Source organism: Diabrotica virgifera, chromosome 4 (assembly GCF_917563875.1).
Source record: "Diabrotica virgifera virgifera chromosome 4, PGI_DIABVI_V3a".
In the NCBI taxonomy this organism is placed as follows: Eukaryota; Metazoa; Arthropoda; class Insecta; order Coleoptera; family Chrysomelidae; genus Diabrotica; species Diabrotica virgifera.
Genome location: NC_065446.1, coordinates 158842991 through 158862538, shown reverse-complemented (window position 1 = coordinate 158862538; position 19548 = coordinate 158842991). Strand labels below are relative to the sequence as shown.

General features: G+C 35.2%; 2 protein-coding genes across 4 annotated transcripts in view; one reads left to right on the top strand and one right to left on the bottom strand.

Annotated features, from left to right (window-relative positions):
* Nucleotides 1-7574, bottom strand: part of LOC126883978 (transcription factor mef2A-like) — a 105839-nt gene extending 98265 nt beyond the window's left edge. Inside the window, exon 1 of one of the 3 annotated variants that reach the window (XM_050649745.1) lies at nt 7432-7574. The gene's annotated coding sequence lies outside the window, so the exon portion shown is untranslated. Of the gene's footprint in view, nt 1-7177; nt 7308-7431 lie in introns of those variants that run through there. The other 2 variants (XM_050649747.1, XM_050649746.1) reach the window with 2 other exon arrangements.
* Nucleotides 1458-19289, top strand: LOC126883720 (uncharacterized). Its single transcript, XM_050649382.1, has 5 exons — nt 1458-1472; nt 1537-2387; nt 8126-8221; nt 17576-18002; nt 19200-19289. Exons 1-5 carry the CDS (start codon nt 1458-1460, stop codon nt 19287-19289), a joined length of 1479 nt encoding a protein of 492 aa, XP_050505339.1.
* Nucleotides 19290-19548: the final 259 nt, after the last annotated feature.

Here is a 19548-nt window from a genome sequence, read left to right as displayed (position 1 = left end):
AATTATTCGCAGCGGATTCGTGACGGAAAGTTCGCAGTCGAATTCCTGACGGAATTCGTAAAGAACTTCATATTGAAGCGAATATATTCGCGTCATACTCGTATGTGTCTAGTATTGAGAAGAGTTGGTGACAACGAAAAACAAAGAATACTACTCAGTGATCTCAATTCTTCACAAAAATGTATACATCATCAGATGAAGAAGAAGCTCTTGTAATGTTAGCAATGGAGGACGACAATTCAAGGTAAAATTATTAACTATAGTTATCCTAAAACAACAATATGGACTATATTATGAATTTAATCTTAGGAAAAGAAGAAAATGGGTTCATGATATCAATCTAGAAAGACTGAAATGTGGGGAATATCACACGCTGATGCCTCAATTACGAAAAGACGATAAAAGATGCTACATTTATTTTAGAATGACAATAGATTGTTTCGATGAACTGTTGCACCTTGTAGAAAATGATATTAGAAAATCAGACACGAATTACCGAGAAGCTATTTCTCTCGAAGAACGGTTGGCCATAACATTAAGGTAAGAAAATGAAAAAAAAAACTGCAGGCATTATTTATATCATTAATTTACTACAGTAAAAGAGAATAAGGATCAAAATAACTCTAAAATATACTTTATGTATTGTAAGGGTCAAAGGAATTGACATAGTTGGAAACTGATGGATTATGAGAAGCTGCTTGGTTGCAACTCTGCGCCAAGTTGTGTAGTGTAATATAAATATTTTCACAATTCACTTCATAGAACCCAGAAGTATTCGATTGTTTAGGTAATGCAGTGTCATTTGGTGAAGGTAGGGATACAACCGAAATACTTCCGACGGAAGAGGGGTTTTGATAGGTGTCTGTACTTTCAGCTCTAGATTGATGGCTATTCAAAGAACATTCCTCCAATTGAAGCAACTCCTGCTCCATGATAACTTGGGCAATCTTCATTTTTGTTTCAATTTGCCTTCTAGGAGAGAAAGATTTTACCGTAGAAGCATGAGCCAAAAACAGTTGATCGGTAGCATCATGCACTACTCTCTGTTTGCTCTCAAAATAACTGATCATATCTTTCACAGATGTGGATGGCTCAGAATTGCGTTTTCTGTTTGTTCTGCCTGTAGAAGGAGTTTCATTTGAAAGAGTAACCCTAGGAGCTTCATTTCGAGTAGGTTTCGATGAGGAGGGTTGAATCTTATTCTGGGAATCATCTGTCTGAGTTGTTAGTAGATTTTTACTACACGTTGGTTTCTGTACTGCGGAATTTTCATCCGTTAATATATTTTCGGGTGATTCTATATTTGGGAATGCTTCAGATTCTTGTGTATCAACATCTGTGACATTGGATGCAGTCTTAGCAAAATTTAGGACGGTTTGAACGATTCCATATGATCTGCCCATATCCATTTTTTTTTATCGCTTGCCGCTTGTCCAGTTCTAGTTTTATTAGTTCTTATGTACTTAGCGTACGTATCGCGCAGATTCCTCCATTTTTTTTTAATCTCATCCCCTGAAACAAAATACTCTTTTTAAGTATCTGGCTACCGGAGATACATTTTATACAATAGGCCATAGTTTTAGAGTCGGGTTTTCGACTGTAAGTGCCATAGTTGTAGAAGTTTGTGAAGCTTTATGTAGAAATTTCCAACATATTTACTTGCCCGAACCAACTACAGAAATATGGAAAAAATCTGAAGAAGGTTTTAGAAATACCTGGCGATTCCCAAATTGTATTGGTAGCATCGATGGCAAGCATGTTACTATCAAGTGTCCAGACAAAACAGGATCTAATTATTGGTGTTATTTGAATAAGTTTTCTACAGTATTAATGGCTATTGTTGGCCCAGATTATAGATTCATTTCAGTTGATATTGGCGGTTTTGGTAAAAACAGCGACGGTGGAATATTCGAAGCTTCCAACATGGGAAGAAGATTTGAAACAAATCAGATGGGTGTACCTGAGCCGAAAAATCTCCCAGGCCAGAATGAACTTTCCCCCCATGTCTTAATTGGAGACGAAGCCTTTGCACTAAAACCATACTTGTTGAGGCCCTTTCCATACAGTCAAAGCAGAACAGATATTTTCAAAGAAAATTATAATGTGAGGCTCTGTAAAGCGAGAAGAGTGGTAGAAAACGCTTTCGGAATATTGGCACAAAAATGGCGTATATTCTACAGACCAATGGAAACAAAAATTGATACTAGTATTCTCATTGTGAAAACTGCATGTATTTTGCATAATTTTCTAAGGACAAAAAAATGTGATGATAGATTCATAGAACTTTTAGATCCACCAGAGCCTGAACTTGGAGCATTTCAAAATTTGGACAATGACCCAAGGAGAGCTGCAAGACTGGCATTTTCTGTTCGAGAAAAATTTCCCACGTATTTTAATTCACGACTATGAATAAATTGTTCCCGATGAAAATAATGGACTCTTCTTGCAGTAAATATAGTATTGTTTAGGCCTCTGCTTTTCTTTAGTCTTAGATGTAGAAAAATAAACCAATACAAATCGTAAAACTACTCACCGTTTTCGCCTATTTCTTCTCCTATTCTAGTCCAAATCTTGTCCTTTTTCCTTACATTTTTATAATCTTCATGAGAAAGGTCATAGAGAATAGGATACTTTCGAACCAACTCAATAATTCTCTCCATTTTCAATTTTTTCACATGCGAAACCACTGCGAAACTGATAAAAACGCTGTCGAGTGCGAACTAAGATTCCGGACGAATAAATACGCAGACAAAACGCATGCCCGAACGACGAAAATCGTACTGTCTGAACTTGTATACTTACCACAGTGGAAACAATTCAATGCGAATCGTATGCGGTACGGAATTCCGCAGGTAATGCGAATTTTCCGAGTTGGTTTGGGGGAGCCTTTAAACTTTGAGGGTTACATTTTCTCCAACCTAATTTTTGATTGGAACTATTTTTGGCAATTTTCACACGTATTATCGATAGTTTTTATTATAAAAATCTATGTTATGAGGATTTTAAAGATATGAAAATTGGTGTGGAGAAAGAGGACAAAAATAAAAAGGTGATGGTTTGAAAATTATTATCCTATTGTTTATATCTTTACCGTAAATTCCGGTCAACTTTGACCGGTTGTATCTCAGGAACCACTCGTCATAATTAAACGTTTTTTATTTTAAAAGAAGCGTCCTACCACTGTCTTTCGAATACCGTTTTCACAATTTAATTTAGTTTAATATTTCCCGAGATATTCTATTTGTTTATAAACCAAAAAATTGTTTATAATTTTAAAATATTCCTGAGGCCGCTTAAATAGTCCAATTTCAATTCTGTAAAGTACATTAGATAGGTATAGTGTCTTTTCATGAAAAAATCATAGTTATTCTTATGCATCATAATTATTATCGTTAATATAGCGACCGTAAATTTTTAATTAACATTTTAATTGTTGCTAAATTGTTCATTCAATTTCCATAGACTTCTGTAATTATAATATATACGGAAAGGGCTTTTACGTTACCAAGTTATTTAATTATTGATTAACAACTACTTATCTAAAAGTTTAGTTGAAAATTAAAGATTTTGTTGGAAAAACCCGCTTTTTCCGGGGAAAGTTTTTGTCGAAGTAAATCGGAAAAAACACGTCTCTATGTAGAATTTAATTGCGGTGAATTTTTATTTGGGTGTTTTTGGTCTAAAGTTAAAATCTTTGGAGTTATAGAGCAAAAATTGAAAAAAACACGATTTTCGGGCGCCATTTTGTTTATAAAAAAAAGTAGCACACTATCTGCGGACTTTGCATATCTATATTATTAATACATACAATAATAAGATTGGATTCCAGCAATAAAATTGCTGGTAAATAACTTTTCCTTGTATTTTGCTAATTAGCCCAGAGTATTAAGGATTGTCCTTTAGACTCTGTATCTCAGATAAAAGACCTAGGTGTTGTGCTCGATTCCAGCTTATCCTACATCCCCCATATCTCATCTATTGTCTCAAAATCACTTCAACTTTTAGGGTTTATCAAACGTTGTGCAAAAGACTTTCCCATCCATAAAAGTATTATATTGTTCACTTGTGAGACCTCACCTAGATTACTGTTCATGTGTTTGGTCTCCACACTATAACACCCATATTCTAGCTATTGAGAGAGTTCAGCACAAGTTCTTAAGATTTGTTGCATTTAAACAAAACCAGAGGGTTGATGAAATTAACTATTCTAATATAGAAAAGTCTCTCAACATAACCTCTCTCCAAATCCGACGCATGCATAAGGATCTCACAATGTTTTATAATATACTACACTCCAATAATTTTGGTGCACAACTATTGGAGAAAATTAGCCTCCACGTTCCCAGTAGACAAACAAGGCTAAATCAACCTTTACATTAGACCCCATCGCACTAACTACTGACACAACTCATTCATGTCCAGAACACCTAGGTTTGCTAACCAATATTCGGAGGGTTTAGATTGTTATAGTTTTCCAAATGAATTTAAAGCTCAGCTTAAAAACTGTATGTGATAACTTGATGTCCTTGTGTTTTGTACATTTTTTGTTAATGTTTGTTATTTAATGTTCCTAGTTTGTATGATTAAAATTTTTAAATTTACTTTAGGTTAGGTTATAAATCTCCTGTGATTAATGTTTACACTGTATTTTAATTGGGTGATTGCCCGTTGATAAATAAATAAAATAAAATATATACATATTTATTTTATGATTTTGTATTTTATTTAGTATTTGTTTGTAATTTTTATAAATGTTGCTTAATTGTATATTTTTTTTTTGTCAATGGGCTTGCCCCGTTTATTAACAATAAATAAATAAATAAACATTCTTGTCTAATCCATTTTCTTGTGAATACGTGGAACAATTTGTCATTGAAGTATCCATTACTCTCAATACAGAGATCATTTCCGTCCAAAATGAGGTACTGAAAATAATTTCAGATATACACCTTAAGTTCAGAGCGACCAATACATTTTGATCTTTCATATATTATCCTCTGACAAATATCCATCTTTAAGGCAACTATTTCTGCAGCTCACAGCATTCTTTGCATCAACGTACTTGTATGAGTCTCCATTTTCCCAAATGTAGGTAGTGAAATTAAAGTATCGTAATTGGCTAACTGACGAACATCTCTCATCATGCTTGCGTTTGGCCCTCAGTAATTACGTACTATCATATGAAAAACTTGTGGATGATATGCTGTGCCAGGCATTAACATTCAAATAAAATTAAGATGAAAAATGTGGCTTTAAAATTACAACTCTCTGAAGTTACAACTTTTTATCAAATAGAAATGTGAATGAAGTTTTTTCTTTTCAAAATTGTTTTTTTTACTAGCAGTTGATTGCTGGACGCTTTCAGTTTATGTGGTAGATCCCTCGCAGTATAAGTCTGAGCACCACTGTTATATACCAATGATACAAACCAAAGACCTATGACTTAGATATCTTAATATTATATGACACATGACAGAAGCTCGAAACAAATGACTGTGAATGAAAAGCCCTATACGCTCTGAGCTTCGCTGGTGTCGCTCCTAGCAGTTACTAATTCAACTTTCACTGGTATTTTTAAATTTATTATTTAATTGTTATCGCTTAATATTTACAACGCAAAAAGTAATTAAATTGTAATTGATTTTTTTAAAATTTTGCTAATCATTTTGACATTCTATTGATAAAATATGAATTTCTTACTTCGGATACTTTCACAATTATCGTGTAGATGGCGCTAAGATTGATAGATTAATAATTTATAATTACATATTACGGAACATTAAAAAAACTTAAATTCAGTATTTAAAACGTAAGTATATTTAAGTTAAAAATATATACCACAGCTTTGACCAACCAAAAATTTTTAATTTTTTATAATTAATGTTTTTAATTTTAATTTTAAATTAATCACTTTGACATTTATGTCAAATTTCCGGTAAAGGTTTACAGACTTGTCACTACTAGCGCTCGCGAATTTGTAAATATCCCCTCTACGTACGAGCTCACAGCGTATAGCTGAGAAACTGATGAATCTCTTAGATCTCATTCACTAATGCACTGGTTCAAAGACTTATCAAAGTGCTGCCCCTAGGGAAATGTCAAAAGAGGAACATTTAACTCGGATAATGTAACATATCGTATGGCAACTGTATATAATATAGAAACAAGGGGAGGATGACATTTATATCAGTAACCTCTCAAAAGAGCTTTGAATGAGAAGAGTGTGCAGGCTTTAATATTTCTACATCTCACATCTACTATAGCAATTAAGCACTTATCAATATCAAGACATCACAGTCCTATAAGGTTTAATTATGAGAAAACATGTTCAAAACAAAAATGTAACAATTACATGAACTAAAAAAGAAGAATGTATTATATCCTTAACAAAAAATTATGTAGGACAACATTGAGGACAACTCATTTTAGTTATCTCTGACAACTGTACAGGAATCTAAGCTACTGTTTTGTCATATCTTCCAGGGTAATTAAATTGGCCTTCCTATTTATGAATTTGTAAGTTTCATAATAAATGTACTGGAGGAAATGACTTTTCTAGGGCTAATAATAAATAAATATAAAAGCATTGTAAGTAAATAAGTTGTAAGACATTGAATTACTTTTACATATATGTATAATATGAAGAAAGAAGTACCTTACTTTAACTGATTTTTTGAAATTCTTAATTATATATCAAATAAACAGGCTGATTAGGCCTGACAAAGACAATGACATTAGATATTTAGTGGGATAACAATTAAAAATCCCTAGGCCTGACCTACTTTCATTATTTTTGTCCTAGTTTTAAATAAAATAGACATTTTTAATTTAATTAAAATGCACTAATATTAATACACAGGCACATAAACTAAATATATAATGTCATTATTATTGTACAGTATTATCTTTTAACCAAAATATAAATCATAACAACTCAAAAGGTTATTATTATTAAAGTATTAACTAACTCATAAAACTCTTACTTGACTTTAATGATGTATATTTTCATACGTTTACTATAATTATAATTTTTACTCATTTAAAATAATGTAAAAGTGATTACACTAAACTACCTGTAAAATACTGCAGTAATATTGCAGGGACTAGGGACAATAAAATGTAGCTCATGAATAAAGAAACCTGATCAACTTAAATTGAATAATATCATTAAACTTACGGTTTTTAACAGAAGTGTTATTTTACGAATCATTAGAATTTGTTCAATATTCCAACACAGAAAAGATTAAAACTAAAAGCGATTTCTCTATGTACTACTAAACGAATCGTCCATATAAAATGGCGTCTTAACCGACCAATGAGAAACTAGCGCCAAATATGACGTAACGCCAGTTTTCCGGGGTTTCATTGTGCATTTTAAACTATGTGAAATGCCCTAGAAAGTATTAGTTAAAGAATAAAAAAAAATCTTACCTTATGTAGTTTCCAAAAAATGCTGTTAAAATACAACCTCAATGAATTAATACTTATTTTAAAATACTTAAGAAAGCATTTTAAATCGTTAAAATGAAAACAGAACTGATACACAAGACTAATAGTTCAAAAACAAATTCAACTGTCAATAAATAAACAACAACAAGCAAGAACATTTTTACACAAATATACTGATTTTTAAATCTTTGTCAAATGTCTAAAACAGCGCGGCGCCTATTGCTTTTTTGAATTCAAAATATACAGTTAATTAAATAAACGGACATTCTTATATTAAAACGATTCAAATACTTTTATACCTAGATGTTACCTAATTTAACATATTTATTTAAGAAAAAACACAGATTTTATAAAAGTTAAGTAAATTTATTTTAATTAGTGAAAGAATTTAATATCTAATAAAATCAGTAACAAAATCTAAAACGCGACAAAAATTTAATAGTAACTACGGCTGTTTGTACGGTTAAATAAAACTTCGACAAACTAAGCTCAAACAACTAAAATTCAACTGCCCATAACGTAAATATAAAATTAAAAACAACAACTGAATTAGGTAGGTACCAATCACATAGGTAGGTAAAGTTTATAGGTTTTGAATTTGTTAAAGTAAATATTTGGATAGCGCAAGACTATTAATCCTATATTCCTAGACTCTAGACTATAATGCTTTTTTTAGGTGCGAATCTTCTAAAGAAATCTGGGAAGAAAACCCAGATACTGTTGGATTTATCCTAGCTATAACACTACATTCCATGCAGATATTATGTGTGTTGTAATAAAATTAGAGCAGGATTATGATTGGATACCTACCTAAACAAACGAGAAGAAAGCAAGAAGCACTCCTTTAGAGCTTCTAGAATGCTAGAAAAGTTAGTAAAAGATCTCCCATATGAAGCCCAAGCAAAGAAGATAATATAGCAAAAATAACAAAGCTAAACAGTACTCCAAAACACTAAGAAAGAATTCAGCAAATGATAAAAATCAGGAACAAAAATTGGCTATGAATAAGGAAACGGTTGTAAAAAGAGTAGATATAATAAAAAAACAAAAATTAAAAAAATCGAAATAAAAGGAAAACCAACAGGATAAGAATAGGAACATGGAATATTAGGTAACTATTACGAGCAGGGAAATGAAAGCGCTGGCGAATGAGATGGAAAAGTACAAGATCGAATCGAAATCTTAGCGCTACAAGAAATTTGATAAAAAGATCAAGGAGCAATAGTAAAAAATTAGAAATACTTACACAATGTTTTATTCCGGAGATACCAAACAAGGACATAATGGTACAGCCTTCCTAATTAGCAGCAAACTAAGAGACAAGGTGATAGATTTCAAAGCAATATATTTATGGAAAGATTAGGTATTGTTACAGAACTGACTTTACGCGGTTGTCTTTACTATTTTATTATTTATGTTTTTAGGCACACAGTTTAATTTTAGTTGATTTTATTTATTTTTAATAACTTAGGTACTTCTAAACAAATGAAAGACACTGACTTTATATCTTTTATTTTAGAAACTACGATATCTAATTTATTTATTACACCAAGGGCCGGTTGTTCGAACGCTAATCAACAATGATCACTATCAAATATTTAATTACTGTCACAACTGTCAATGTCAACTTTGCATGGTTGGGCTGCTAAAAACGTAATTGATTATAATTATGAGATTAGTTAATAAATTAACATAACAATTATTAACATAATTGATTAACTAATTTCATAATTGTAATCAATAATTATGTTTTTAGCTACTAAATTAAAGCCGACGTTGACAGTTGTGACAGTAATTAAATATTTGATATTGATCATTTTTGATTAGCGTTCGAACAACCGGCCCTAAATCTAATAAATTATTTACATAATTACAATTACAATTACAAATAGCGCACCCGATACATATCAAAATACACCGACGTATTCAAATTCACCACTGACTTACTAATTCCGAAAACCCCTATTTATACATTATTACAATGTTCCAGAATAAGAAAGATTATTACGGAAAATTCATCTTATTCTAGAATAATAATCGAAGGGTTATTTACATAAATATCAAATAAGCATCTTCTAGAAAGAAATATCGAGGTTAATACACCTGTTAAAAAAAGTCCCCCTTTTAAATGCATTCGTTAATCAAATTCGGTAAACAAGACCCTTTTTGTTAAATTATAAATAGACAAGGAGCTGAAAACAGTCGGGTGACAAGATCACGTCACATTGCCCCTCCTTAAAAGAAGGTTCCTCCTGGAACCTTGGCAGGACTAGAACTGAATGCTGGTATCTGCAACTGGACCCTCTTTTACGACTCCCAGTTGTATAAAAGTGGCAGGGGACGGTCTTCGCTCCACACCAGTAACTATGCGGATTGCAATAGACTAACACCTGGACCTCGGTGTCTTGGAAAATTTCTTCTACCATATTTCGGATAACTCTCCAGTCTAATTGGCGGCATTTTAACTTTAACATGGCTAACTTTTACACGTCGGACTCCAACATGTGCTCCCTCAATTGAATTAATACATCCCATATATCCTGGTAGGTAAGTTGGTCATGGACAGTGTCTTTTGTTACCAGATAGAATAGGTAACGTGATGCATCTTGAAGTTTCAATGCTTTGTCAGGAGCTGGCAGTTGGCATTGAAGTTCTGCAATTCGACCAAACTTCCTTCGAAAGGCGGATGCCAACCCTCGTGCGTCCCTGATACTGGCCGGGGTGGTATGGGCCAGTGAATAGTCATCGGGAAGTGCGAGTAGATCTCGCTTTTCTTCAGTGGTAACACCATGTCTCGCTTTACCGGTACTTCCATAGGCCCCCATGAACTCCTAAAACGTGAGGTCAGGTATTTCTCGAACTTGGTTTACTTCCACTTCTTCATCTACGTCGTGGTCTCTCTCGTACGGCGCCAACCGGTTATAGTGGACAATCATAGGCTTTCCCCTAGGAATCTTGCTTATTCTGTAGATAATGTCATTAATTTTCTTAACAATGAGGTACGGGCCTTCCCAGAACTGCTGCAACTTGGAAGAACAACCTGTTCGCTTCTTTGGATTATAAAACCAGACTTTGTCGTTCTCCTTGAAACATCCCTTCTTGGCTTGGGTATCGTATCGTTTCTTCATTCGGTCGCTAGCGATCTGAAGATGGGAACGGACCAACTCGTGTATTTCGTCTATTCTTCTTCGCAATTCATTCACATAATCTTCACCAGGCACATCTTCTCCAGGTCGACATCCAAACTCTAAATCACAGGGTAGACGCATGTCGCGTCCAAATAGGAATTTTGCTGGTGTTTGTCCCGTTGATTCATTAACAGCAGATCTATAGACATTTGCGAAGAACGGAAGGTACTGGTCCCAGTCTCGCTGATGATTGGACACCATCTTTTTCAAATACTTGCCGAGTGTCTTATTCATACGCTCCACCATTCCATCCGATTGCGGGTGATAGGCCGTGGTTCTTGTCTTCTTGATGCCTAGTCTATCACAGATTCCCTGAAATAGATCTCTCTCAAAGTTCCTTCCTTGGTCACTATGAATCTCCAGAGGCACTCCAAATCGGCTGATGCAGTCTTTTATTAACACATCTGCAATAGTGGTGGCCTTCTGGTCTGGAATTGCGTAGATCTCAACCCATTTCGTGAAGTGATTCCATTACCACCAACATGTATTTGCATCCATTTTCACTTTCTGGAAATGGCCCAGCAATATCCAAAGCTATTCTTTCAAACGGACTTCCAACATTGTACTGTCTCATGGGAGTCTTTCTTTTCCTGTAGGGTCCGTTACTTGTAGCACAGGTAGTACATTTCTTACACCAGTCCTTCACATCGTCGGAACTATTCATCCAATAAAACCGTTCCCGAATTATCTGAAAGGTTTTCTTTACACCAAAATGCCCTCCTGATGGACTGTCGTGTAACTGACGAAGTACTTCGGCTACTCTGCTCTTTGGAATCACCAACTGTGTTCTCCTCGCTGAACCATCATCATTTTCAATTACTCGCTTAAGTGAGCTGTCTTCCAAGATAAATGAGTCCCACTGGGCCCAATACGCCTTAACTGCTGAGCCTAGACTTGATATTTCTTGCCAAGATGGTCGACGATCTTCTTCTTTCCATTTTCGAATCTTCTGTAAAACTTGATCTTTCTCTTGTTCTTTCTTGATCTTGGTAGGCGTCCACTCGTCATTGACCACCTTTCTTCTTAGTACTGCTGCTTCCTTTGACTCTGTTTTGTTGCAATGGGAACACTCTGCTGGGAACGGTCTTCTAGATAGAGAATCAGCGTTCCTGTGGCTAACTCCGGCTCGATGCTCGATCTTGAAATCGTATTCTTGAAGTCGTTCAATTCATCTGGCTATCTGACCCTCTGGATTCTTGAACTGCATTAACCACTTAAGGGCGGCATGGTCGGTTCGGATTAGAAACTTCCTTCCATAGCGGTATTGATAAAAGTGTTCCACTGATTTCACTACTGCTAGCAGTTCTCTTCTCGTGACGCAATAATTTCGTTCAGGTTTTGAAAGCACTTTACTAAAATATCCAAGTACTCGTTCCTGTCCACCTTGAATCTGAGATAGCACTCCTCCAATTCCCACATTACTTGCATCCGCATCTAAGATGAACTCTCCTTCTGGCAGTGGATACCCTAATATTGGCGCTGTAATTAAATGCCTCTTCAAGGTTTCAAAGGCTGTTTGACAGTCTCCATCCCAACAATAATCATTGCTTCTTCTGTAAGTCGCGTTAATTGCTTAGCCATATCCGCAAACTTCTTAATGAACCTCCGATAGTAAGTACATAGTCCCAGAAAACTTCTCATTTGATGTTTGTCAGTTGGTTCAGGCCATTCCTTAATTGAATCGATTTTTCCTTTATCCACAGCCACTCCTTCTTTGCTGACTATGTGACCTAACTAATTGACTTTAAAAGACGAAGCAAGTTTTCAATCCTAATAGTAAATTAATTATATTGAAAAATATTAAAAATCACTAAAAGATTTTTAAATTGAAAACTTATTGGTACATTTTCATGGTAACACCTCCAAGACTTCTATAATTTGCAAGTCATATGGATGCTGCAGTGAAGACGAAAGGGAAGGAATTCTACACCTTACAATTCACATCCCCCGTCTGCAGCCGGCAAAGTTCCAACTGAAAAATGCACCTGGTTACTCTACGGAGTAATACGAAAAATAAAATAAAAATGTGTACCATTTTTATTCGGTTGCAATGCAAAGGCAAACCAATCTTACTTTTTAATTAGAATACGGAGTGCAGTCCAGTTCCTATAACCGCGATTTTCTGATGAAACTCCAATAAGAGCAGAAAATCGCGGTTATAGGAACTGGACTGCACTCCGTATTCTAATTAAAAGGTAAGATTGGTTTGCCTTCGCATTGCAACCGAATAAAAATGGTACACATTTTTATTTTAATTGACTTTACTTTAAAATAATACTTCTTGGGGTTTAACATCAACTGAGCAGCTTTAAGACGATTAAAAAACGTCTTCTAAATTCTTCAGATGGTCTTCAAAAGTCTCCCCCAAAACGATTATGTCGTCTAAATACACCAGGCACGTTTTCCAAGATAACCCTCTCAACATATTTCCATAAGCCTCTCAAATGCCGCAGGAGCATTACAGAGTCCAAACGGCATAACGTTGAATTCCCATAATCCACATCCTGTAGTGAAAGCCGTCTTCTCCTTGTCCACTGGATCCATTTCTACCTGCCAATATCCAGACTTCAAGTCCAACGTAGAAAACAATTTACTTCCAGCCAATATGTCCAACGTGTCGTCGATCGGAGGCAGACGATAACTATCTTTCTTGGTAACATTATTCAACAAACGGTAGTCCACACAGAACCTCGTAGTTCCATCTTTCTTTTTGATCAGGACCACCGGAGAGACCCATAGGCTCGTAGAAGGTGCTATCACTCCGTCTTTCTTCATTTCTTGAACAATCCTTTCAGCTTCCTCTCTCTTCACCTGTGGTAGTCGTCGAGCTGTTTGACGAATTGACCTAGCGTTACCAGTGTCAATTTTATGTTTGACCACGGTAGTTCTTCCTGTTTTTCCTTTTTTAGGTACGAATATGTCACAATACCGCCGAAGAAATTCCCTTAATTTCTTTTTCTCCACCTGATTTAGAGACTGGCCTGCAACTGCAACCATTTGGTCGAACTTGTCGTTGGAATTATCTGATGTTGTCGTCTGACGGATTATGGACGTCATGGGTACACAAGTTCCTACTTTTGTCTCCTTCTTGATGGTCACCGGGTAGTCATTGACATTAATCAATCTTACGGGAATTGCTTTCGCAGAAGTAACTAATTCCTTTCCAATTATGATTCCTCGGCCAACCTCCTCGTCGTGGTTCCATGGCTCCATCATAATGGGTGTTCCTTCTTCTACAATTCTCCCTGTAGCCGCGCTACGATGATCGTTTTACTCCTTGCAGGCACAACTGTATCTTATTTAATGGCTGTTAGTACAGTGCTGTCGTCATGGGGATGAAGAAATACCTCCTCGTTGCCAACTTTGATTACCCCGTTCTTAAAATCCAATTGAAATCCATGTAAATTCATTACGTCCATTCCTAGTATAACATCTTCTTCGATATCAGCAACTATGACAGTATGGACGAACTTTTATGCTCCAATTCCTAACTGTAGCTGGATTTCTCCGTGGATGTTGGCATTTTCACCTATGGCAGTCCGCAGTCGCAAAATCGTTGGTAAGATTTTCTTACGGCTGTTTATAACTGACGGTCGTATAATGGTCCTGGTCGCTCCGGTATCCATCAACAATGTATATTTACTTACTTACTTAGTCCTAAGCCTTTCTACCTTTAGGTGTAAGGCTAGTGTTCTCTGCATTTCAAAATCACGAAGACCATCAATAAATGCTTGAACAGACAATTCCATCATGTCTTCGGGAGCTGTTGGATAAGCAAATCGTACTAGCCTGGCAATATCTAGATCATATTCTTGAAGAGCTTCATCTTTCTTTTGTCGTCGGTTCTTTTGCCGCGCCTGATAGATATACTCCAAATGTTCGTGCCCATATCGCATATTTAGTCTCTTCATAAGTTGTTCAAAATCATTCGTCTCCTCTACAGCTATGGTCTGGAGTACATCCAAAGGCTCTCCTCGAAGAGCAATAACCAGATTTACGGCTTTGTCTTTTTCAGACTATCCGTTCGCTCTTGCAACTGTTTCAAACTGTTTCAAACTGTTTCTTATAACTGTTCCATGACGACTTTCCGTCGAAATTTGGCACCTTAACACGAGCAAGACTTACACTCCCTTCAACTATCGGCCGTGGCTCCAATTTGTATTTGGTTTCATCATCTTTAATGTCTGTTACGATGGGTTCCATCCCTTTGTCTACTTTTTCGTTTCCTCCATTTTCTTTTACATTTCTTTGATCTTTTCTTCAAAAGTAGATTTTAGGGACGATATCTTGTCGTCAAAATCAGAAGTGAATTTAGAGATCTCGTTAGTCATCTTGCCTTCAAGGGATGAAATATCACCCGAAACTTTCGAAATCTCACTAGAAACTCTATGTTTTAATGTTATATTCGCTGAAACTTTCGAAACATCCGAGGAAACTTTCGAAATCTCGCCAGAAACTTGAAAGATTTTAACAGAAACTTTGTTCTCTAACGATTTGATGTCCGTCGAAACTTTGTTCTCTAACGATGCAATGTCTGTCGAAACTTGGGAGATTTCACGAGAAACTTTGTTCTCTAACGATGTAATGTCTGTCGAAACTTTCGAAATCAAAGCAGCATGCTTGTCTTCAAACAAATAGGTTTCTGGTTCTTGACTCTCTTCTTGCAGAGCGTTCTTTAGCCGTTCGACTAGATCAGCCTTTTTCCCAGTAGTGTCCATGTCTCTCTCTTCTAATTCGTTGCTTAGCTCCTTAACGAGTAGTTCAGTAATTTTCTGCTTATGCTGTGAAGACATGATCACACACTTTATTTATTACGATTTATATTTATTATTTTTAAAGATTCCACACTGTATTTAAACCGAGTTTATATTCTTTATTTTTGTCCACTTCTGACCCAATGTTACAAAACTGACTTTACGCGGTTGACTTTACTATTTTATTATTTATGTTTTTAGGCACTCAGTTTAATTTTAGTTGACTTTATTTATTTTTAATAACTTACTTCTAAACAAATGAAAGACACTGAATTTATATCTTTTATTTTATAAACTACGATATCTAATTTATTTATTACACCAAATCTAATAATTTATTTACATAATTACAATTACAAAAAATATAGCACACCCGATACATATCAAAATACACCGACGTATTCAAATTCACCACTGACTTACTAATTCCAAAAATTCTATTTATACATTATTACAATGTTCCAGAATAAGAAAGATTATTACGGAAGAATTCATCTTATTCTAGAATAACAATCGAAGGGTTATTTACATAAATATTTATTTAATTTATTTAGTCAAAAATGATTTATTTGAAACGTCACTTCTAAGTGTTTAAATCGAAAAATTTATTGTAAAAATGGATAAAACACAATCAAAAGTCATGGTAATTCTCATAGAAAACGAAGTCCTGTCAGAGGAGTCCCACCACAAATTATTCGCAATTCTTTTTTAAAATTCTATGAGATTTTCGTAGGTCCTATAAGCAAAATTTAACAGTAACTAAATCAGTGAGAAGATGAGCCCAAATTTGAAGACAGATGAGCAAAAAGACTATTTTTGATTCCTTTTTGTAAATTTTAAAATTATGTAGTGTTGTTTTATAATCAAAATTTAACCCTCACGCACAAGTTGTATATACAACTTCAGTGAGGAACTGAGTTTATTTTATATGTACAATTTATTTGCTACAAATAAACTCCATTATTATTTTGTATTATTATTATTATCAAATAAGCATTTTCTAGAAAGAAATATCGAGGTTAATAGAATATAATAGAATAGAATAGAATAGAATAGAATAGAATAGAATAGAATAGAATAGAATAGAATAGAATAGAATAGAATAGAATAGAATAGAATAGAATAGAATATAATAGAATAGAATAGAATAGAATAGAATAGAATAGAATAGAATAGAATAGAATAGAATAGAATAGAATAGAATAGAATAGAATAGAATAGAATAGAATATAATAGAATAGAATAGAATAGAATAGAATAGAAATATGCTTTATTGTTATAAAAAATTGTACAATTTTATCGACAACGGTTATAAAAAGTTAAGAAAACAAAACAATAACAATCCAATTTACTAAAATTACATAAATCGTCAATATTTTTACAATAATAATAATAATAATAATGAAGTTCATGGACTGTGTCCATGGACGAAAACATCCTGCGCTTTTACTATAAGGTGACAAACCTCGGTCAAGAAGCAATCGGCTACCGACAACAACTGTATGCCGAATTTTGCACGGAGTACCCAAATATTCAAGTATCTGAACAACGAGTAGCAGACCAATACCGGGTAATCATCAGAAATAATCTTATCCCTGAGACTAGACGCGATGCCATCAAAAGCGAAGTCGAAAGGGAAATTAATAACCAAGAGCTAGTTGTGGATCAAGTCCCTAACGAAACACATGAGCAGATTCCCGAGTCTGCCATACAAGAAACTCGACCTGAGAACACACATCAGAACAACAACGAGTTGCACGATAGTCTGTTAAACGAAATGGCACGAGCCGTACAAGAGTTTAGTGGAACAAACCCACTTAGCAGACCACCGCTACCAAGAATAAACTCTTGTAAGAAACTAGGTGCGCTGTTACAAATTATGAATACTGAAGTCCTACCCAATTATGTCGTAGAAGCTCAAACATTCGAGTATTTGCATATGATGATCTACTGTGCAGCAACATCTATTGCTAATTTAATGGGCGTTAAGATCAGAACACGACGGGGTACTAACAATGGAAGGACTGGTGACAGAATTGCACCTTGGGAAAACGGCTGCAAAGAAAGATTGAATCGTTGCGAAGGGATATTGGTCAAATAACGGAATATATTCGAGGAACAACGAGTAGAAAATTAATTAGAAGAGCTGAAGAAATAATGCGAAATACTCTCGGCATGATCCAGACACTCACAGCATGATCCAGAAAACAACACAGCTGAACATTGCCTGGATACATTAAAACAAAAACTCTCCGTTTATTCAGGCCGTCTAAGGAGATACAAAGTCAGTAACAACCGAAAATGCGACAACATACTCTTTGAGCATTCAGAGAATGCGTTTTATAGAAAACTTAACTCCACTGTAGAAAATGAAAATAAAGTATACCCAAGTCAAGAAGAAATTCATGAGTTTTGGGGAAACCAACTTTCAACGCCAGCTACTCATAACAACAATGCTGGGTGGATTGAAGACACGACGAACAACTGTCAACATTACAATAATATTCCTTACGAACCTTTCACCACTGAAGAAGTCTCGAATACTATCAAAGAGCTTCACAACTGGAAATCTCCTGGCACGGACGGAGTCCAAAACTTCTTTAGTCAGAGTGTTCATGAGCGATTGTCAATTTTAATTAATTATGTTATTTCTAATTCGCAGGAAATACCATCATTCCTTACTAAGGGGACCACTTATTTAATACCGAAGGATCAAAATAACACCCAAGATCCAGCCAAGTACCGCCCGATTACTTGTCTACCAACACTGTGCTCTAAACAATATCATAGAGCCTCAACAGAAAGGATGCGCTAAGGGTTCCATGGGCTGTAAAGAACAGCTTATTATCGACTCAGTCATTTCTAACCAGGCATATATCAAAAAACGAAATCTCTTTACTGCTTTCATTGACTACAAGAAAGCGTTTGATTCAGTGCTGCATGCATGACTTATCGATATATTGAAAATATATAAAGTCGATGATAATATAGTGACCTTTTTAAAGCATATAATGACTAAAAAATTCACCTTCAAATACCTGGTGAAAACAATATCGAAACTCAAGATATCCCAATTAACCGGGAGCTTTTCCAGGGGGATTCCTTAAGTCCACTTTGGTTCTGCCTAGCAATGAACCCACTATCTCAGCTACTGAATTCCACTGACTCAGGCTTTAGCATCAAAAATAACAATACTGTTGTAGCGAAGCTTAATCATTTGATGTATATGGATGATTTAAAATTAATGGCTTCAACTCGAAAACACTTAGATCAGATGCTAAAAACTGTAGAAACCTTCTCTAATGAATAATGATATTAGTATGGACTTCGGTCTAGACAAGTGCCGTATCTTAAATATAGTCAGAGGACAGGTTCAGCCCGGTGGTTTCGATATGCAAAATGGCCAGAACATCGAGGCTATGGGTCAAAATGATATGTATAAATATCTCGATGTAAAGCAAGCGCGGAAAATTGACCATAAACAAATGAAAACCGAACTAACTTCTGAATTTGTACGAAGGGTAAGACAGCTTAATCGGTCATATCTCAATAGTAAAAATTTGTTTAAGGCATTCAATACGTACGCCTTTTCCGCGCTTAGCTACTCATTTGGTATTATCAAATGGTCAAAAACCGATATAGAAAGTCTTCAGCGGAAAGTAAGAACACTTCTCACAAAGGCACACAACCATCATCCTCGCAGTGCAGTAGAGAGAACAACATTACCGCGGTATCTAGGAGGAAGAGGACTCATGGACATAGGTGGGCAATTGGATAACAAGTGGCTAACTTAAGAACTTATTTTCAGGCACAGGCTGAATCATCTACTTTACATCGTGCAATCTGCGCAGTAGATGACTCAACGCCGCTTAAACTGAGGGACAAGAAATGCGCATAAACCACCTATATAAGGACGAAAAATGCGCACCTGGATGGGTAAACCACTGCATGTACGGCATCTCAATGAGGTCAACCAAGAATATGTCGACAGTAGAGCTTCGAACTATTGGTTGGTATCAGGAAAGATGTTTCCCGAGACAGAAGGTTTCCTACTTGCCATTCAGGATCAGGTTATTCCAACTAGAAATTACCTGAAGTATATTGTAAAAGATCCTCAGGTCCAAAACGACAAATGCCGATATGGATGTCAAGTCCAA